Raw genomic sequence first — 20,514 nt, 5'->3', positions numbered from 1 at the left:
CCGGCGGAAAATAAAAACCGTCGCATTTTAAACTTAGCGACGGTTTTACTTATATCCGTTGCTATATGTAAATAGCGACGGTTTTTTTTAAACTGTCGCTAAATACGAATTTTTTTTTACGATCAGGGACTGTAAAATAAAGTTTTTGATGTGTCAGGGAGTGCATCTAAAAAAATTCTGACCTAAGAACTGAACACACATTTCACTTTCTGAATGTGGATTTTTCTCCAATTCTCCCTTATATAAATTTACTTAAATATCTCTTTTTTACACTAACTAATAAAAACTTGAATGACTAATTAAATATCCCTGTTTTTACATTAAATAATAACAAATTGAATTACTAATAATTTATTTTTTCCATCTAAAAGTCTGAACTTTAATAATTTATTAACCAAATTATCCCATGTTATGCTTTTGGGTTGGGGGTGTTAAAAAGTAATTTTTCGGGAGTTTGACTACAACTCTTGGCTCTTCTTTTATCTCAAAACGTAACTTAATTCACATTTATTATATAGATCGGAACATTTGTCGATTATTGTTCATCTTTTTGATCTCCATCTCCAAGTTGAAAATGCTTATGTTATTGGTTTATCATTCTATTGTATATCAGGTTTTTCATTCGAGAAAATATTTGTCGCTTCCTCTTCGTCGTCTCCGTCTCCAAATTTGCTATACATGTTTGGGTACTCAAAAATAATATATTCGAGAAAATAAAATGTTTCCATTGTACCAAGCACACGATAACTGCTATGAAGTTGTTATCAAGATTCAAGACAACCGATGGACTGAGTTGCATTAATCCATGAACTGTGAGGAGCAAAATATTAAGATATTACAAAAATAACCATGTTTCCTTCTATTTTTTTAATAAAAAAATCTTTTAGCAAGTATTAAACAGATATAAAAACATCTTTCATTACAAGTACATGCTTACATTATAATTTTGGATTAGAACCAAACAACTCGAATGACATTGTTTGAGGAGATTGTTGCATTTTTTATCAGTTGTTTTTTCAAAAAAAATCAATGATATGTTGTCAAGAATCAATGGAAAAACCGAATGATTCTTAAAGAAACAAGAGTAAGTAGTAAAAAGGAAGACCTGAAGTGTTAATTATTTAAATAGACAAAATAAAGAGACAACATGCAAAAAAATAATAATTATATTTTTTGTTTTGTAATTTATATTTTTCTATTTTTTGTCTTATCAACAACGAATTTATATTTTTAGTCATATAATTTGTATTTTTTTTTCTAGTTTTGGTTCTTTCTAGATTACGAGTCCAACAAGTTTTGACCAAAAATTGCCTATGTGATGACCGCATATGCTGAAATAATTTTTGGAAGGTCACATAATATTTTTAAAAAAACACAATACATATACAATTTCTTCTAAAAATCAATGTCAAAGTCCGCCACATGAGTAATTGTCGATAGACACGATGGACTTTAGTTAAAAAAAAATACCAAAAAAGGAAAAAAAAAACATGCATGTTATAAGACTAAACATGTAAATTCAGAGTTAACATTAACAAAATAAAACATGTGCAAGTTACATGACAAAAAATATAATCATTCTTACAAAATAAAAAATAAGTTCAGGTAAAAAGAAGAATCAACGTCAAATTCAAGATGACAAAAAAACTCCTGCACACCAGATATGATTGAAAGAATCGCATAATTTAACTTAATAAGGAAACAACAACAAAAAAAATGATAAAAAAAAAAAGAAGTGAAAACCAAACAAAAATTGATTGAACAATTCATTTTTTGTTTAAAATAGTAGATAAATTATAGAATAATATTTGCTAGTAGGTGTGAAATAAATTATATTTCTATATTCATTGACATCTTTGTTCGTTATACATGTATAACGCACATGTACTCTAATATTATATATATAAGGCCATAAATATCTTTCAGCAAATAACATACACAATCAATCTTTTTTTGTTTTGTGTGTTTATCTTTTCATTTTGATCAATTTGTCTGGATATATTTTAATATTAATCTTATATTTTTTAATCTTTTGACAATTAAAGCTCATTTTTATAATAATACTGTTCATACCTCACTATCGTGTAGATGTCGCAGTGAGTAATAACAAAAAATAAAAGTTAGAAGAAATATTATAATATAGTTCCAGCGATGATTACAAATTTATTTATTCCAACATGACTCCGTTGTCTACCATCTTCCGTGTAAAAAAAGCTCGAGGACTGTGTATCCATGGAGAATCCAAGCAAAGCATGCAGAATAATCCTCTTCCCGCTACCATTTCAAGGCCACATAAACCCGATGATTTTAACTGCATTTGAGACCCATGATGATATTGCGTGTATAATTACCGATGCTATGATGTATTGCTCGAAAGATGTGGTGGAGAATCTTGGGATACCAAGGATCGTGTTCAGGACCAGTAGTATTTGTTCCTTTTTAGCCTTTGCCACCCTTCCTCTTCTTCAGGAAAAAGGATACTACTCTAATAACAATCTTGGTATGTTTTATAAATTTCTTGGGCTTATTTTAACTGTATATGAGACTATATATGGTAGGGAGGGAGGATTGACCCTTTGTTGATCAGATTCCGGAAGGGAGGATCCAGTTCCTGAGCTACCACCACTTAGAGTAAAAGACATCCCATCAGTTCAAAGACCGGACCCGAATCATGCATTGAAGATCATACGCAATATGGTAGAAGGAACAAAGATGGCATCAGGCCTCATTTTCAACACCTTCCAAGATCTTGAAGAGCCAAATCTCGCCAATCTCCATGACCATTTTCGCATGCCCACGTTTTTAATAGGCCCGTTGAACAAATTCTTTTCAGCAGCGTCGAGCAGTTTGTTGACACAGGACAGAGGCTCCATTTCCTGGCTGGATACCCAAAAACCACATTCTGTTCTTTATGTTAGCTTCGGGAGTCTTGCAGCAATGGATGAAAACAGTGTAAGAGAAGTGGCTTGGGGTCTGGCAAATAGCAAGCAGCCATTCTTGTGGGTGGTCAGGCCTGGATCAGTCCAAGGTTCGGAATGGCTCGAATGGTTGCCTAATGAATTCATGGAGGTTACTAGTCAAAGAGGATACATTGTTAAATGGGCACCTCAGCAAGAAGTGCTATCTCATCCTGCCGTTGGTGGATTTTGGACTCACGGCGGATGGAACTCTGTTCTTGAGAGTATATGTGAAGGTGTTCCGATGATTTGCTCGTCCTTTTTCGGAGATCAGACAGTGAATTCTCGATACGTAAATGACGCCTGGAAACTTGGGATCAAATTGGAAAATGAGTTGAAAAGAGAGGAGATAGAATCAGCAATCCGAAAAATAATGCTTGACAGAGAAGGCCAGGAAATAAGGGAAAGACTCTTGTGTTTGAAGGAGAAAATAGATGTTTCCTTGAAAACAGATGGTTTTTCAAGCCAATATCTAAATGCTTTATCTGATTTGATCTCTTCGTTTAGATCTGCTGATCTTTAGATTTGTAACTGTTGTTTCCTGAGGAGATTACACTGTCTAATAAATGCTACTAGTCTTCTGTTGTGTGATTCAGCGTCTGCTATATTTGTGAGATAACAAGCCATTATGCAGGTGCAGCTAGCTCCAATGGTTCGTTCGAGAGGATGTGACATATCAATATCAATCATCCACAAAGAGTACAATGTATTCGAACTACGGAAATTCGTCGTGTGAATAAGAGAAAACACCACTCGTGAATTTTGACGAGCCATATATATACTAATCATCTTAGTACACGCTATACATGTTATCCATAAAACCTAAAAAGAAAATGTTTTTTTAAATTTTAAAATTAAAGTTATACTTTTTTTTAAATTGAAATGATGATTGAGAAGGTATATGATATAAAGAGATATGTAAAATATGAAATTGAGAAGTTAATATATTTTTGAAACTATAAAAATGTTTCACTAACACACCAAAAGTTAGTTACTATATACGCCATGAATGTTCCGTAGATAATCACGTAACTTCCCCAAATTAAATGCAATGTCCTAACATTCGAGAGGAAATTGAAAATAAAGGATTCATCATAAACACGTACAGGGAACTGATATACAGGCTCAAAATCGAGTAAATATAGAAAGAAACAAACAAACAAACAAACAAAAAACTCCAGCAAACATATCCCAAACTTTAGGTTATAACTCTCGTGAAACTTTCAATCACGACTCAGATACACAGATGCTTTCCTTTATTGCTCTTCAAACCTCATTATCCTCATTCATCCATAATTCTAAAGGAAATCACGTCTTGATCCTTGCTTGAGTAGAGGTTGAATAAGCAGAAAATTCTGAGCTATTGAACATATGTTTGAATCCGAGATTTCTGCTTCAAAATAGACTGCTGCACTGGAGAACTTTTTCATCAGATCAAACATCAACTCATTGTTTTATATGAACTTCGAAGAAATTATGTATAATACGAACAATAAAAATTACAATAAACACTACGTACCATTTCATTCTCATATCGAGGCTCGCAAACCCAAATATTATTTGATTCATCTACAACCATACAAATGTATGTCTACCAAATGCACCGTGGCTCACTTCTCCATTGTCTCAAATCCAGCCTATCAAGTGTACCGAGCATTCATGTAGGCATAAAATGCTGAGATCCCATGTTTTACCTACTCAAAGAGGTTCTAAATGTTAGCTTGAACCAATCATAGTTATAATATGCTAATAATTTCTAAACCGATGAATACATATCCCACTCCGCATGTTCCACCCACCATTAAATTTTGAAATACGTGGTCTCCAGCAGAAAAATAGTAGTCCCAAAGAACCCTATAAAGAGCAGCAAAAACATATTAATCAATACATATGTAAATGGATTAAATTAGAACCTTAACATGGAAATAAAGATCATTTATAACAGAGAGCAAACGAAATTTGATTCACAGGTGTCCGTAAACCTAAAAAATTATATACGAAGATGCAATACCTCAAACAGGCATGAATCAAATGGAATAACTACACAAGCCTAACAACAGCCACATGGAATTAACTGTACATTTAACGAAATAGCTCTTCCAATTAATAGATGAAGTTTCATAGATCAACAACATTATCCTTATTTTTTATTGATGGCATATGATTATTAGTTACCTTTAAATTTTGATCACACATAAACACACGCATATATATATATATATATATATATATATATATATATATATATATATATATATATATAATATTTCATTTTCACGTAGGCGTCTTTCAATGTTATTTTGATTGTACTTGGAGGTAGAACTGGTTTTATTTTCTATCGAACTCTAGAAAATTTTACCCATACAAGCATGAATCAAAAGCACAACCATCATTTTATATCAAACTATGATCAAAACTACAAAAAACAAAATAAGTAACAGAATAGTACCCAAAATTTAACTGTGAAATAATTTAGAGCCTTTCTCATTAATGCTGATGTATGATTTACCGGGCATATCCTAATAGCAAACTATATTCCCATGTTGGAATATAACCATCATTGAGAATGTGTGACCACAACTCATCTAAAATTGAATATATTTTTTCCCTCTCTGGATGAATTCCATCATTTGCTAAAAAAGCATGCAATCTGTCCTTGACTTCAATCCAGCTTTGACCAGGAATTTTCTTCACACCCTTTTCTCTCATTAAACTTCTAGATATGGCAAAGTCTTCCCAATCACCAGAGGAAGCATATAAGCTGCAGAGTAACACATGAGCAGCAGAATTGGAAGGATCAATCTTCAATATATTCTCAGTAACCCGTTTTCCAACCTCAAGATTATTACGAGTTTTACAGGCAGCGAGTAGAGTTTTCCATGTTACAATATCTGGTTTAAATGGCATTTTATTGATCAAATCTTCTGCATCATGGATGCGACCACCTCTAGCAAGCAAGTCAACTACGCATGAATAATGCTCTCTTGTAGGGACTACACCATGTTCCTTCTCCATAGATTTGAACAATTGCAGCCCTTCTTCAACCAGTCCAACATGACTACAAGCCGTTAAAACTCCTACCAACGTCACTTCATTTGGCTTTACACCTAGCTTCTTCATTTCCTTAAAAAGTTTCAGAGATTCTTCACTATAGCCAAATTGAGCGTACCCAACAATCAAACTACTCCAGGATACAACATCAATATTTTCCATGCAATCAAAGAGCTTTCTACCTCTTTCAACAGATCCACACTTCATATACAAATCAATCAATGTATTCATAACCAAATTATCAAAATAAATCCCAGACTTCACGGCATAGCAGTGAACTTGACCTCCCATCTCCAAAAAGGAAGCTTTTCTGCAAGCCCCTATTACATTTGCTAACGTGATATGGTCACACTTCCCATATAATAGTAACATCATTTTAAACAGTGATATAACTTCTTCAACCTGTCTGTGATGCATACACATTGTAATAATAGCGTTCCAAGAAACAAGGTCTGCATTGCTTCGAATCTCCTCAAACATTTTATACGAGTCATCACAACTTGAGCAATTAGCATACATTGTAAGCAGCGTGTTGCAGACTGAAATCTCGAGATCTAGTCCCATCTTTATAATGGAGGAGTGCACCTGTATCCCTGAGACAGTGCAAATGTATCTGTGAAAGCACATAACAAAGAACGAACTGTGATATCATCTGGTTTCAACCCCAAATGCCTCATCTCAGAAAAAATCAACATAGCTTCATTCGCATCACCGCCGTTAGCAAAACCCGCTATCATTGCATTCCAGGACACTGTATCATGAACTTCTATAAGATCGAATGCTATTTTTGCTGAACTCAGGAAACCACATTTTGCATACATATTTGTCAAAGAACAACCTGTGAAAGAATCTCCTGCAAAACCATATTTTATGCTTATACCATGTACCTGTCTTCCATAGTCAGGTTGTCCAAGAAAGCCACAAGCACTAAAAACACTGCCAAAAATAAATTCGTTTGGATGGTAAGTACCCCGAAATAAGCATATCCTTAAAATAGCTAAGGGCGTCCCACTCACAACCGAATTTTGAAAAACCGGCTATCATTGAACTCCATGAAATCAAATCCTTTGATTTGATACGAGAGAAGACATCACGTGCAACATTTATCTGACCAAACTTGGCATACATTGTGATGAGAGCATTTTGAGTGATAACGTGGGAACCAAATTCAGATTTAACTATCTGCGCATGCAGCTGCCCTGCAAAATCAGCATCATTCACACTTGAACATGCTTTAAGCACACTGCCGAATGTGAAATGATCTGGCATATGACCTAACTGCTGCATAAGGCATATATAAATTTATGGCTTCAATATCTGGACCATTCAGTGAGTATCCGGTAATAAGTGCTGTCCAAGTCACGACATTCCGGTCCTGCATATTATCAAAGACCTTCCTAGCATCCTTCATAGACCCACATTTTCCATACATGTTGAGAATATGGTTCTCAAGAATTACATCAGGTTGCAAGTTGAACTTCAAGATGTGGTCATGAATTCTTTTTCCATATTCCAGGGACCTTAGAGATGCGCATGCAGAGATCAAATGTGCATAGGTACTTGGATATATGATGTAATCTTCATTTTGTTCTAGAATGTCAAAGCCTCGAAGAGCATCTTTGAAAAGCTTTTCCTTGCACAAGGAGCTAATGTGATCATTGAATGACTGTTCATTTTTGAAGTAAGGGATTGCAACATTATTTTTAAGGTTGGTATAGATACTGGTACACTGCCGAATAGGCTGCAATCTTTTCAACATTTTCTTCTACTGGCAGAAGGACAAAGAATTCCACCAGTCCACGTCTCTCATAATACTAAATACCAGTAGACTGAGTGAAGATTCCAATTGTATACGCCACTCAAGTAAATCAGAATACACATACATGTTCAATGGCAAGGCAAAAAAAAATAACTCAACCAGAAATGGTATTGAAACTGTACAAAATACATAACAAAGTCAAAGTCCTTGGAGAGGAAGGGTAAGCTAAAAAACCGTAACCATAAAAACTCACAGTTTAAGGTTATGAATTTCACCATGTTTCGAACAACCAAAAGGAACAAAGATGATTTGTTGTATTTTACTTATAAATTTGAGCTTCTACATAAGTGATTAGGAAACAAATTTGAATTTATTGAAATCCTTTACAGAAAACCTTGATAAGGAAATTCTTACTAAAATAAATTATAATTATAATCCCTGAAATAGAGGATTTTAAATATAGTTCAAAAAGCTTGTTGGCAAGAAAAAGCGAGAATGCTAAGTTACTCTCTGGAAGATTGAGACAAAATTCATTTGTCGAGCAAAAATCCGTTCCAGCTCATTTACAATATGTTGAAAATAACAGATGCTCATCTAGACCATTCAATTTTAAAACTTTACATGAAATTAAGTAAAACAAGATTGAGCCAGATATCTTTCATTTCACAAAATAAATTATTGAAGTACCTTCAGAAGTTCTGACTTTTTAACAGTACAAAGTTCTGAATTCCATATGCAGCTGGGATCTATTAGATAGGCTGGTAACACCGTGAAATATGTGTATGAGACGAGGCAACACGATCTTACTCAAGTTAACCCAGCCCTAATGTGAGAAGTAATTATATCAATTGCACAGATAGATAGATACCTGAGCAAGTTTGGTATGTCACACTCGTCATCCGGAGCCACAGCAACAGCAATGCGGACCGATCATGAGGTGTGGGACACTGAAAAATGCGGGCTAATGGCTGAATCATTCAGGCAGTAAGAATATGGGCTAGAAAGTGCTCCGATTCGATGGAAGTTCTCTCAGGCAATTCGTCGAGCAGGAAGCGTTCTTCATCGACTTTAACTATCTACACTACTGCAAATCCGAGGAAGCCCAAAGATTATAGGAAACAAAAGAAGCCCATATGGAAAGCAACCCGAACCGTGTTATGTTTAGGCCCATATTGTACAATCCATTTCGTATAGGCCAACAAGTTTTCAAAAAGTGCCCAATGAGTTGAAACAGACTTTTCTAGTCGGGAGAGCCGCTAAGAGAAATAGGGGAGGTTCGATCCTGTTTGTTTGTGGGGACAGTGTCCACACTCAAGATCAAGGGTTGAGATTCATATAATGGGAAAAAAAAAAATTGGGCCAGAATCCTTGGATGTACTCCTGCAGACAGTGCCTGCTGGGGTAGGGTGAAATAATCCGAGAAATAGCTTTCAGAGCAGAACCAGCTTGGTTTTTGGGCGGGGCCGAGTTCGAGTCCAGCTCCCATTTTTATGGCGGAGTGGGTTACATTACTGAAAAATTTAATGCTAAAATAGAACTTGATTTAGCGACTCTTTCAAAAAGACGTGAATGCAAATAACATCAATTCTCCAATGTATCCTAATCATGTCTATGATTATAGTGTGTTTGTCCCCAAAAACATCGAGCAAGAAAAATATATTTTGGTAAAAATTTGTGTGAGACAGTGTCACAGGTCGTATTTGGGTCATCCATGAAAAATTATTATTTTTTATGCTAAAAGTATTATTTTTTATTGTGAATATCAGTAGGGTTGACCGACCGCACAAATTAAAATCCGTGAAAGAATCTCACATGAAACCCACTCAGTTCTATATATCTATACAAGAAGATCGGAACTTCGGAATTCTTGTTATATATTTCATTCTTATGTCATATTTTGTCGATCCAGATTTCTGAAATATTAATAGATAAATAGAGAAATATGTTGTATATTATTTTCGCAATATATCGCAACTTATATCTTGTGGACTCGAAGATTCTTAAATATATTTATTTTGAATACGAAAAAATTTGTGTGAGACGGTCTCACTGGTCGTATTTGTGAGACAGATCTCTTATTTGGGTCACCTATGAAAAAATATTACTTTTTATACTAAGAGTATTACTTTTTATTGTGAATATGGGTAAGGTTGACATGTCATACAAATTATGATCCGTGAGACGATCTCACATGAGACACATTCTTTTGAATATAGCCCTTACTCCTGCTGGTCTTACTTGACTGCTGTTGGTTCCAAGGTATCCTGCTATGTTGACTTTCGATAACCATTCACGATTCCATCTGCCTACTTTGTCTGTTCCAAGTCTTCCAAGTAACAGAACAATGTTTGTTCAGTGAAAAAAAGCTCGAAGATCGGATCGTGATTCCATGGAGGATAATCCCAGCAAACCCATCTCACAGCACACAAAGGCACAAAGAGTGATCCTCTTCCCGCTACCATTTCAAGGCCACATGAACCCGATGCTTCAGCTGGCCAACATTCTCCACTCAAGAAGCTTCACAATCTCCATCCTATACCATCAATACAACTCCCCGGATCCATCCAAGTACCCTCACTTCTCGTTTCACCTTATCCCCGGTGGATTATCGGAGGATCAGGCGGACAAAGATGACCCTCTGCATCTCGTCCGTCTCCTAAACACCGACTGTATCAGGCCCACTCGCGATTGCTTGGGGAAGCTATTGTCGACCCATGATGATACTGCATGTATAATTATGGATGCTATGATGTATTCCTCGCAAGCTGTTGCGGAGGATCTTGGCATACCCAGGATTACGCTCAGGACTAGCAGTGTTTGCTCCTTCTTAGCCATGGCAACTCTTCCTGTTCTTCGAGACAAGGGGTACTTTAGTATGATAGGTATATTTTAAAGTATTTTGGCTTGATTAACTTTATTTGAAAACTATGAAGATTGTCTGAGAAAAGATTGATCCTCTCTTGATCAGATTACAGAAGGGAGGATCCAGTTCTTGAGCTACCACCACTTAAAGTGAAAGACATCCAAGCAATTAGAATCGAGAACCTGAATGATACGCTGAAGATCGTAAGTAATATGTTAGAAGGAACAAAGACAGCATCGGGCCTCATTTTCAACACCTTCCAAGATCTTGAAGAGCCAAATCTCGCCAATCTTTATGAGCAAATTCGCACACCGACGTTTTTACTTGGACCGTTTCACAGATTCTTTTCAGCAGCCTCAAGCAGTTTGTTGGCACAAGATAGAAGCTGTATTTCCTGGCTGGATACCCAAAAACCAAATTCTGTTCTTTATGTTAGCTTCGGGAGTCTTGCAGCAATGGATGAAAATAATGTAAGAGAAGTGGCTTGGGGTCTATCCAATAGTATGCAGCCATTCTTGTTGGTGGTCAGGCCTGGACTAGTTCAAGGCTCGGAGTGGCTCGAATTCTTGCCAAATGAATTCTTGGAGGTCACTGGTAAAAGGGGATGTATTGTTAAATGGGCACCTCAGCAAGAAGTGCTATCCCATCCTGCCGTCGGTGGATTTTGGACTCACAGCGGATGGAACTCTGTTCTTGAGAGCATTTGTGAAGGTGTTCCAATGATTTGCTCGTCTTTCCTAGGAGATCAGATGGTGAATTCCCGATACATTAACGACGTCTGGAGACTTGGGATCAAATTGGAATGCGGGTTCGAAAGAGATGAGATTGAATCAGCTATCAGAAAAATAATGCTCGACAGAGAAGGCCAAGATATAAGAGAAAAACTCGTGTGTTTAAAGAAGAAAATGGATCTTTCCTCCAAAACAGACGGTTTTTTCGGGCCAATCGCTAAACGCTTTATATGATCTCATCTCTTCATTTAAATCTTCTAGTTCTTGAAGTTCTAACAGCTGTTTCCTGAAAAAAATTTGGTGCCTTGGTGAAGTTGAAGATTACTATATTTGATTTAGAATAGTTTTAGGTGCTTTCCAACACCATTTACAGTCAAAGTGATCTCGGGCTCGTTATAACATTTCAAGAATGCCCCCAGTTCCTTTAATTGTGATTTATCTATATTAGTGTAAAATCAAGAAAGGAAAATGAAGCACCACGAAGAGGGAACTGAGTTAACCAAAACTGATTTAACCGAACCGAACCGAACTGAATTTCTAGCTAAAGCCGAATTAACCAAACTGTTACGAATTCAATGTATGACATCTCTTTTTCTCAGGTATGTGAATCAAGATTGTATTGAGACTCAAGATTGTTCTATGGCAGATTCTCTTTGTCCTTTCTCAGAAGAATTAATCAATCAATTTGATGGCACTCACACTAACTAATCGAGAAACAAGATAATCAGAAATCAAAGAAATAACACAGGTCATTTACATGTTTCAGCCGAAATGGCTTAAATCCACGAGAGAGCAGCAATCCTTTTATTCAAAGAACAAGTCAGTTTACGAAGATGTGCCAATGAGAGAACTTACAAATGAAATTTCTTCTAACAATCTATCTTTTGGTTCTCTCAAAACGTCCTTTCTTTTCCCTCACTTGTGAGAGGATCTTTATTTGGGTCATCCATAAAAAAATATTACTTTTTATGCTAAAAGTATTACTTTTTATTGTGAATATTAGTAGGGTTGACCTGTCTCACAGATTAGGATCCGTGAGACGGTCTCATATGAGACTCACTCTTTTAAGAATACTAACAAGAAGCACGTGTGATGCACGTAAATATTGATTATTTAATAAAAATTAATATTTGATTTTAAAAAATAATAATTTGAATAATGTTTTTAATTATATTGGTTTAGTCTTTTGTCATATTAAATGAATAAATTAATTAAGAACTTATATATCTTACTTTCAAAATTATTTTTCGATTTAAAATTCAAGCCGTTGATTTTATGTTATATAATAAATTATGATGAGCATAATATAAAGAATAAATTGAACTGAAACAAATTTTGAAAATAAATATCTAAGCACCACATATAAAGTATAATAACCTAATTAAAATTAACCAAATTATGGATTTTATAAATGCATAAATCATAAATTATATAAGCGAAGCACATTAAGGACAAATAATTATCAATTTAAAATATTTGTGACTAACTCATCAAAATATTATCAAAACTAATGAAATAATAATATTGATAATAAAATATAACCTATGATATTCAATTTAAATATTATTTAACCTTCTACATAACTTTTTTACCTTTTTCTTTAGAATTATATATCATAGATAAATTAATTTTCATATCCATTAATTAATGAATAATTTTTTAAAAAGTATATAATTTATATTTTACATTAAGCCATCAATTACGAATTTTATATATATATATATATATATATATATATATATATATCAGTTTGATATGTTGCACACCTACCGTGCACATCTTTGTGAGCATCGATGATGTGGGGACCCGGACGCTAATCAAGTTCTTAATCATCATTGGGACTAATTAATCAATTAGTAAAACAGGGTCTAAATTTTTTTTAAAATACGAAGCGGAAACGTAATGTAATTTACTCAAATTACATATTAAACATGAATATACAAATCTTGTGTTATCTACAAGAATTCAACTAGGTTCAACTACATATCAGTGCTGAATCCTATGTTGCTTCAAAGCCCGGATCTCCACGCTATCTAATCTTCTCTCATCCTCTTCTTGACCCTGATCCAGCCCCACCTGTTGTCATGCACACATACAAAACAAGACAACAGCTGGATAACTCCGGTGAGATATAAATATCCCAATATAAACAATGTACACATGCAATCATATAAAAACATATATAAAAGCATATAACAAATATTCATAACATGTCTCAAATCTGAAACATAAATCAATATCAAACAAGGAATCATACTCAGACTCAGACTCGACTCAGATAACGCGTCGTCTCAGACTCGACTCAACTCTAACCTAGGGATCCCGATATAGTGTCTGGGCGAATCAGCCTCAGAATTGACGAATCATTCATGAATTAAGCGAATCAGCCATAGTTTAGACGAATCGGTCAAGATTAAGCGAATCAGCTATAATTAGGCGAATCAGCCAATAACCAGACGAATCAGCCGGTGACTAGGCAACTCAGCCACTAACTAGACAAATCAGCCAGTACCTAGACGACTCAGTCGATGACTAGCGAATCAGCAGTCAACTACATACATTGGCTATGACTCAATAGCCCAGACGAATCAGTCGGTGACTAGGCGAATCAGCCCTTGACTAAACGACTCAGTAGTCAATACATGCAGTGGCTATAAATCAATAGACTACAAACATCAACCTCATCAATTACAAATATCAATGTAATAAACTAAGTATGTGATTTAGGGAAACTCGAGTCAAACCTCACTCGAGTTGTGCAATCCCAACTCAACATTAATTTATACCTTTCTTTCTGATATTCTGACTCTGTCGAAGTCTCGAACTCAAGCCTGTCAATACTCAATCTGATAATAACAATATTGAGGGTACGGTATCAATACACCATTCAATCTATACTGGATATAATCAGAATTCAGTCAAATTCTGTTTCAACATCATAACGGCATAATCTCAATATATCCAACCATATCATATCAGTCAGATATCAATTCTAACATCTTATAATCAATAACAACTCAATTCTGATATCAAATCAACTCCGAAATTCATAACAATTTCATATGGTATATGTTTCTCAATCCGGTCGCGATTATACGATGTCTAACATGACGAGAACATCATATATGAATCATATCAGATTCTGACAATACCATAATTTCAAATCATGTCTAAACGTAACAAAACTTACGTCCAGTCGTAGCCTGCGTTGATAGGAACACAGTACCGAAGTCGGATTCAAAATCGGACGGCGGATTAATCGTAAATCAAAAATCTAAAATTGAAAGCAATTCTTTCCTCAAGCCTTCGTTTCTTTCTGAATAATGCATAAGGACGAGTTGCAAACATATATATATATATATTGCATGTAATTCATACGTGTCTTCCCAAAACTTTGCCACAAATCCTCTCGCGCATATGAGCGTGTTTCTTCGCGCATGTGCGCCGGTCGTCTCTTTTGAGATGTTCGGCCGAACATCTCGAGATGTTCGGTTGAACATCTTGGATTATAATGTAACGATGCCCGACTTCTTCATTCGAGTTCGTATAACCTCAATCATGAAATTAATCAACGTATGATTATAGTAATTAAGTCTCGGGCATTACAGATGAGGTGTCACTCACCCATTGGATGTGCGATTTTTCTATATTTCATCACATCCAATAGGTGATTGTATATTGTTGGGATCATGAAAGAATTTAGATGATGGTGAATAAACTCTTTAAAAAATATTTGCTTTTAAAATTTGTTTTCAATCGTTTTTAGACGGTTGAAAGATTTTTTCAAACGGTTAGAATTATGAACCACGTGAAAAATGTGGAAGACGGTTCAATATTTCTAATAATATTTTTAGTCGCTTGACAATCTAAACAACAAGATATAGTTTGAAATGTAAAAACTTGTGAAAAATAAAAACACAAGAATTTTATGGATGTTTGGAGAAAAACACTCATGGGTTACCTCTTCTTCCTCTGTAGGAAGGATTCCACTAAAAGACTTTGTCTGATATATAATTTTTTTTTTTAAAAAAAGTGCTACTAAAATATTTGAATTTCTTATTATAGCCAACTCTCTTTAAAAAATATTTGCTTTTAAAATTTGTTTTCAATCATTTTTAGACGGCTGAAAGATTTTCTCAAACAATTAGAATTATGAACCACGTGAAAAATGTGGAAGACGGTTCAATATTTCTAATAATATTTTCAATCGGTTGACAATCTAAACAATAAGATATAGTTTGAAATGTAAAAACTTGTGAAAAGTAAAAACACAATAATTTTATGGATGTTCGGAGAAAACACTCATGCGTCACCCCTTCTTCCTCTGTAGGAAGGATTCCACTAAAAGACTTTGTCTGATATATAATTTTTTTTAAAAAAAAAACTACTAAAATATTTAAATTTCTTATTATAGCTAACTCTCTTAATTTTTCTATCAGATTCATATTTTATGAAATTATCAGTATATTAATTTTTTTTTTGTCTTAATATCATTTTTATTTATAGTATTTGACATTTACCTATTACAAAAAATTATAACAGCAAACCAGAAAAATAAATTCTAAATATATTAAATATCCGATAATTAACCATTATTTTTTTTAACCTAAAACTTTATAAATAATAGTTTTTAATCAACTTTGAAAAAAAAAAATTGGCAATGTATCACATCTTATCCTTCTCCATGTGTCTGAAGTCTGAACTGTGTCAATTCCAGCAGCAAACGTAGAGCAACCTTCTTCCACAGGGAAAAAAGAAACTGGTAGTATGTCCATGGATAATCCCAGCAAAGCCACTCAACACACAAAAACATGCAGAATAATCCTCTTCCCGCTACCATTTCAAGGCCACATAAACCCGATGATTCAGCTGGCCGACATTCTCCACTCCAAAGGCTTCAAAATCTCCATCATACACACTCAGTTCAACTCCCCGGATCCATCCAAGTACCCTCACTTCATGTTTCATCTCATCCCCGACGGAGTACCGGAAGATCAAGCATCCAAACACGACATTCTGCGTGTCCTCCATATCCTCAACACCGACTGTGTCCCCCTCTTCAGTGAGTGCTTGGGGAAGTTATTATCCGCCCACGATGATATTGCGTGTATAATTACGGATGCTATGATATATTCCTCGCAAGCTGTTGCGGAGGATCTTGGCATACCAAGGATTGCGCTCCGGACTAGTAGTGTTTGTTCCTTTTTAACCTTTGCTGCTCTTCCTGTTCTTCGAGAAAAAGGGTTCTACTCTGATAATCTGGGTATGTTCCAATTTCTTGGGCTTAATTAACTGTGTTTGAGAAAAGATTGACCCTTTTTTGTAACCAGATTCTAGATGGGAGGAGCCAGTTGTTGAACTACCACCACTTAAAGTAAAAGATGTACTAGGAATTCACATCCGGAACCTGGATGATACGCTAAAGATCGTAAATGATATGGTTGAAGGAACAAAGAAAGCATCAGGCCTCATTTTCAACACCTTCCAAGATCTCGAAGAGCCAAATATAGCCAATCTTCATGAGCATTTTCGGCTACCCACGTTTTTAATCGGTCCGTTTCACAAATTCTTTTCCGCGGCCTCAAGCAGTTTGTTGACGCAAGACAGGAGCTCCATTTATTGGCTGGATACCCAAAAGACGAGTTCTGTTCTTTACGTGAGCTTCGGGAGCCTCGCGGCAATGGATGAAAAGGATCTAATTGAAGTGGCTTGGGGTCTGGCCAATAGTATGCAGCCATTCTTGTGGGTGGTCAGGCCTGGATTAGTCCAAGGCTCGGAGTGGCTCGAATCGTTGCCGGATGAATTCTTGGAGGTTACTGGTAAAAGGGGATACATTGTCAAATGGGCACCTCAGCAAGAAGTGCTATCTCATCCTGCCGTTGGTGGATTTTGGACTCACAGCGGATGGAACTCCATTCTGGAGAGTATTTGTGAAGGTGTTCCGATGATTTGCTCGTCTTTCTTTGGAGATCAGACGGTGAATTCCCGATACATAAACGACGTCTGGAGACTTGGGATCAAATTGGAATGCGGGTTCGAAAGAGAGGAGATCGAATCAGCTATCAGAAAAATCATGCTTGAAGGAGAAGGCCGGCAAGATATCATAGAGAGACTTGTGTGTTTGAAGGAGAAAATCGATGGTTTTTCAAGCACGTCAGTGAATTCTTTATCTGATTTCATCTCCACATTTAAGTCTTCTGTTGTTTGAAGTTGTAGAGCTGCAGTTTCCTGAAATAATAATTTTATTCTATCTAAATTTTAAGATCTTTTCAGAGTTTTATTTTAATAACATTTGAAAACTCATAAGCCCATGGTCTATAATAATTTGAGTTGTGTTCTTGTAAAAATTCATGCCAAAAGTCATGAAATAATATTTTTTTTATCTAAAATATTCCTAGTAATAATTTTTAAATTGAAACAAACACAATGCCAAAATTAATATTTTTTCAGAAAAAATTGTTTTTTTTGTTTTTTATATTTACATGTTCATGATTTCAGTCTGTTGTATTGTCAAAATTGAGTTTTAGTTTCATATATTTCATTTTTTGACACATCACACTTCGATGACACATTAGCTCCATGTGAGCGCTATCTCAGTGGCATATGAGTAAATATAATAAATAAAACCGAAATTTGACAATATAAATTATCAAATCCATAAATATATCATTTTTTCTTGAATATATTTGACATTTTTATTTATTTATTTTCTAAGTCCTGATCTTTTAAAATTGAAATATTATTCAATATATAGGTACAACATATTTACATCAACGTATGACCCTTTTATAAATTTCATATATTGAGCAAAATAAATTGAAAAAAAAAACAACAAATTGAGAGTTTTTCAAAACTAAAGCTTTATATTTTAGGCTCAAATATAAAAGACTGAATATATAACATTTAAAATAGTTGTTTTTTTTTTCTAATTTACAATTATTGGAAATTTTTTAAGATGGATATATAGTTTTAAGTCAATATTAAAATTATACATATTAATAAGTTTTTAAAACAAGGCAATAAAACAGATAATTTTGTTCATTTCTACCAATATTTTTAGATATTTGAACTAATAAATACACATACAATGACCCGAAAAAGATTTATTTATTAACCTGTATTTTTGTTAATCCAACATTCTGATAATTAACCCGTATTTTTTTAATATATGTTTGTCTTTCGATAATACAATAACATATTACAATTTCCACACAATTTTTGAGATTCTGTCCTAATTTGTGAAAAACAAGAGACACGACAACAGCCGAGGATCAGCTGTTAAAACTTTTAAGCACCAGAAGATTTAAACGAAGAGATGAGATCAGATAAAGCATTCAGAGATTGGCTTGAAGAACCGTCTGTTTTTAAGGAAACATCTATTTTCTCCTTCAAACACAGAGCTCTTTCTCTTATTTCTTGGCCTTCTTTATCAAGCATTATTTTTCTGATTGCTGATTCAATCTCCTCTCTTTCGAACCCATGTTCCAATTTGATCCCAAGTTTCCAGGCATCAGTTACGTATCGGGAATTCACTTTCTGGTCTCCGAAAAAAGACGAGCATATCATGGGAACACCTTCACAAACACTCTCGAGAATGGAGTTCCATCCGCTGTGAGTCCAAAATCCACCAACGGCGGGATGAGACAACACTTCTTGCTGAGGTGCCCATTTGACAATATATCCTCTTTGACTAACAACCTCCATGAATTCATTCGGCAACGATTCGAGCCATTCCGAGCCTTGGACTAATCCAGGCCTGACCACCCACAAGAATGGCTGCATACTACTGGCTAGACCCCGAGTCATTTCTCTTAGACTCTCTCCGTCGATGGTTGCAGCACTCCCAAAGCTAACATAGAGAACAGAACCCGGTTTTTGGGTATCCAGCCAGGAAACAGAGCTTCTATCTTGTGTCAAGAAACTGCTCGAGGCTGCCGAAAAGAATTTGTGAAACGGCCCGATTAAAAACGTAGGAACACGAAAAGGCTCATGAAAATCGGCGAGATATGGCTCTTCAAGATCTTTGATCGTATTGAAAATGAGGCCTGATGCTGTCTTTGCTCCTTCCAATATATTAGATATGATCTTCAGCGTAAAATCCAGGCTCTGGACGTGAATTGCTTGTACGTCTTTTACTCTAAGTGGTGGTAGCTCAAGAACTGGATCCTCCCCTCTAGAATCTGATAAATAAAAATAAAAAAAGGGTCAATAATCTTTTCTCGAACACAACAAATTAACCCAAAGAAATTAAAGCATACCCAGATCACCAGAGTAGAACCCATTTTCTCGAAGAACAGGAAGAATGGCAAAGGCTAGAAACGAACAAACACTACTAGTCCTGAGCACAAGCCTTGGTATCCCAAGACCCTCCACAACAGCTTGCGAGGAAAACATATTAGCATCCATAATTATACAAGCAGTATCATCATGGGTTGACAATAGCTTCCCCAAGCAATCGCGAGTGGGCTTGATACAGTCGGTGTTGATGAGAAGGATGGCACTCAGAGGCTCATCTTTGTCCAATTGATCCTCCGATAATCCGCCGGGGATAAGGTGAAACGAGAAGTGAGGGTACTTGGATGGATCCGGGGAGTTGTATTGATGGTGTAGGATGGAGATTGTGAAGCCTCTGGAGTGGAGTATGTTGGCGAGCTGAATCATCGGATTCATGTGGCCTTGAAATGGTAGCGGGAAGAGGATTACTCTATGTGTATTTGTGTTTTGTGAGATGGATTTGCTGGGATTATCCGCCATGGATACTCGGTCCTCGAGCTTTTTTCACTGAAGAAATGTTGCTCTGTTTCTTGGAACAGATAAAGTAGCAGAAGAAGCGTGAATGATGTAGAAAGTCATCGAGTCAACATAGGAGGCTGCCATGGAACCAACAGGAGTAAAACGCGAGTTCCTGCTTGTTTCCTCCGCTTTAAATGGATATATGAGCATCGATGAGGTGTCACTCACTCATCGGATGCACAATTTTTTTATATTTCATCACATTTAATGGGTGAGTGACACCTCATCTGTGCTCACATAGGTATACACGATAGATGCAGCGTATCAAAACTTATATATATATATATATATATAATTTAAATCAACGATGAAACTAATATTATAATTTAAAAATGAAAGGAAAAAAAAACGGCTAGGATG

At 35.4% G+C, this 20,514-nt stretch overlaps 5 protein-coding genes across 6 annotated transcripts; 3 read left to right on the top strand and 2 right to left on the bottom strand.

The window, feature by feature from the left end:
* The first annotated feature begins 2,140 nt into the window (after window positions 1–2,140).
* LOC140807705 (UDP-glycosyltransferase 76B1-like) lies at window positions 2,141–17,674 on the top strand. 2 transcript variants are annotated; one of them, XM_073164669.1, is made up of 3 exons: window positions 2,141–2,287; window positions 16,208–16,624; window positions 16,692–17,674. In XM_073164669.1, the coding sequence occupies exons 1-3, from the start codon at window positions 2,233–2,235 to the stop codon at window positions 17,567–17,569; spliced, it is 1,350 nt and encodes a 449-aa protein (XP_073020770.1). In that variant the 5' UTR covers window positions 2,141–2,232; the 3' UTR covers window positions 17,570–17,674. The 2 variants fall into 2 exon arrangements, with proteins under 2 accessions (XP_073020770.1, XP_073020769.1); XM_073164668.1 differs by lacking the exon at window positions 2,141–2,287 and having other exon boundaries at window positions 16,006–16,624; window positions 16,692–17,670.
* On the top strand, window positions 2,305–3,634 carry LOC140807706 (UDP-glycosyltransferase 76F1-like). The gene is made up of 2 exons (XM_073164670.1): window positions 2,305–2,500; window positions 2,588–3,634. Exons 1-2 carry the CDS (start codon window positions 2,359–2,361, stop codon window positions 3,478–3,480), a joined length of 1,035 nt encoding a protein of 344 aa, XP_073020771.1. The 5' UTR covers window positions 2,305–2,358; the 3' UTR covers window positions 3,481–3,634.
* On the bottom strand, window positions 4,755–7,767 carry LOC140807132 (pentatricopeptide repeat-containing protein At3g53360, mitochondrial-like). The gene is given in 5 exon segments (XM_073163842.1): window positions 4,755–4,811; window positions 5,407–6,598; window positions 6,601–6,979; window positions 6,981–7,295; window positions 7,297–7,767. Coding segments are annotated over 4 exon segments (2,301 nt in total). The 3' UTR covers window positions 4,755–4,811; window positions 5,407–5,462.
* On the top strand, window positions 9,990–11,717 carry LOC140808426 (UDP-glycosyltransferase 76B1-like). The gene is made up of 2 exons (XM_073165561.1): window positions 9,990–10,649; window positions 10,736–11,717. Exons 1-2 carry the CDS (start codon window positions 10,157–10,159, stop codon window positions 11,593–11,595), a joined length of 1,353 nt encoding a protein of 450 aa, XP_073021662.1. The 5' UTR covers window positions 9,990–10,156; the 3' UTR covers window positions 11,596–11,717.
* A 775-nt stretch (window positions 17,675–18,449) lies between the features above and the next one.
* LOC140807722 (UDP-glycosyltransferase 76B1-like) lies at window positions 18,450–20,242 on the bottom strand. Its single transcript, XM_073164683.1, has 2 exons — window positions 19,620–20,242; window positions 18,450–19,541 (listed from the first exon to the last, which is right to left on the bottom strand). Exons 1-2 carry the CDS (start codon window positions 20,113–20,115, stop codon window positions 18,649–18,651), a joined length of 1,389 nt encoding a protein of 462 aa, XP_073020784.1. The 5' UTR covers window positions 20,116–20,242; the 3' UTR covers window positions 18,450–18,648.
* Window positions 20,243–20,514: the final 272 nt, after the last annotated feature.

This window comes from Primulina eburnea, chromosome 12 (genome assembly GCF_022965805.1).
Source record: "Primulina eburnea isolate SZY01 chromosome 12, ASM2296580v1, whole genome shotgun sequence".
Taxonomy (NCBI): domain Eukaryota; kingdom Viridiplantae; phylum Streptophyta; class Magnoliopsida; order Lamiales; family Gesneriaceae; genus Primulina; species Primulina eburnea.
The sequence above is the reverse complement of the archived record's forward strand: the minus strand, read 5'-3'. Positions and strand labels throughout refer to the sequence as shown.

Bases quoted from the DNA above. Each gene is read 5' to 3' on its own strand.
- LOC140807706 (XM_073164670.1), top strand. From the start codon at position 2,359: ATGATGTATTGCTCGAAAGATGTGGTGGAGAATCTTGGGATACCAAGG. The intron at 2,501-2,587 runs GTATGTTTTATA...TTTGTTGATCAG, and splicing joins CTACTCTAATAACAATCTTG to ATTCCGGAAGGGAGGATCCA.
- LOC140808426 (XM_073165561.1), top strand. From the start codon at position 10,157: ATGGAGGATAATCCCAGCAAACCCATCTCACAGCACACAAAGGCACAA. The intron at 10,650-10,735 runs GTATATTTTAAA...TCTCTTGATCAG, and splicing joins GGGGTACTTTAGTATGATAG to ATTACAGAAGGGAGGATCCA.
- LOC140807705 (XM_073164668.1), top strand. From the start codon at position 16,129: ATGTCCATGGATAATCCCAGCAAAGCCACTCAACACACAAAAACATGC. The intron at 16,625-16,691 runs GTATGTTCCAAT...TTTTGTAACCAG, and splicing joins GTTCTACTCTGATAATCTGG to ATTCTAGATGGGAGGAGCCA.
- LOC140807722 (XM_073164683.1), bottom strand. From the start codon at position 20,115: ATGGCGGATAATCCCAGCAAATCCATCTCACAAAACACAAATACACAT. The intron at 19,542-19,619 runs GTATGCTTTAAT...TTTATTTATCAG, and splicing joins GTTCTACTCTGGTGATCTGG to ATTCTAGAGGGGAGGATCCA.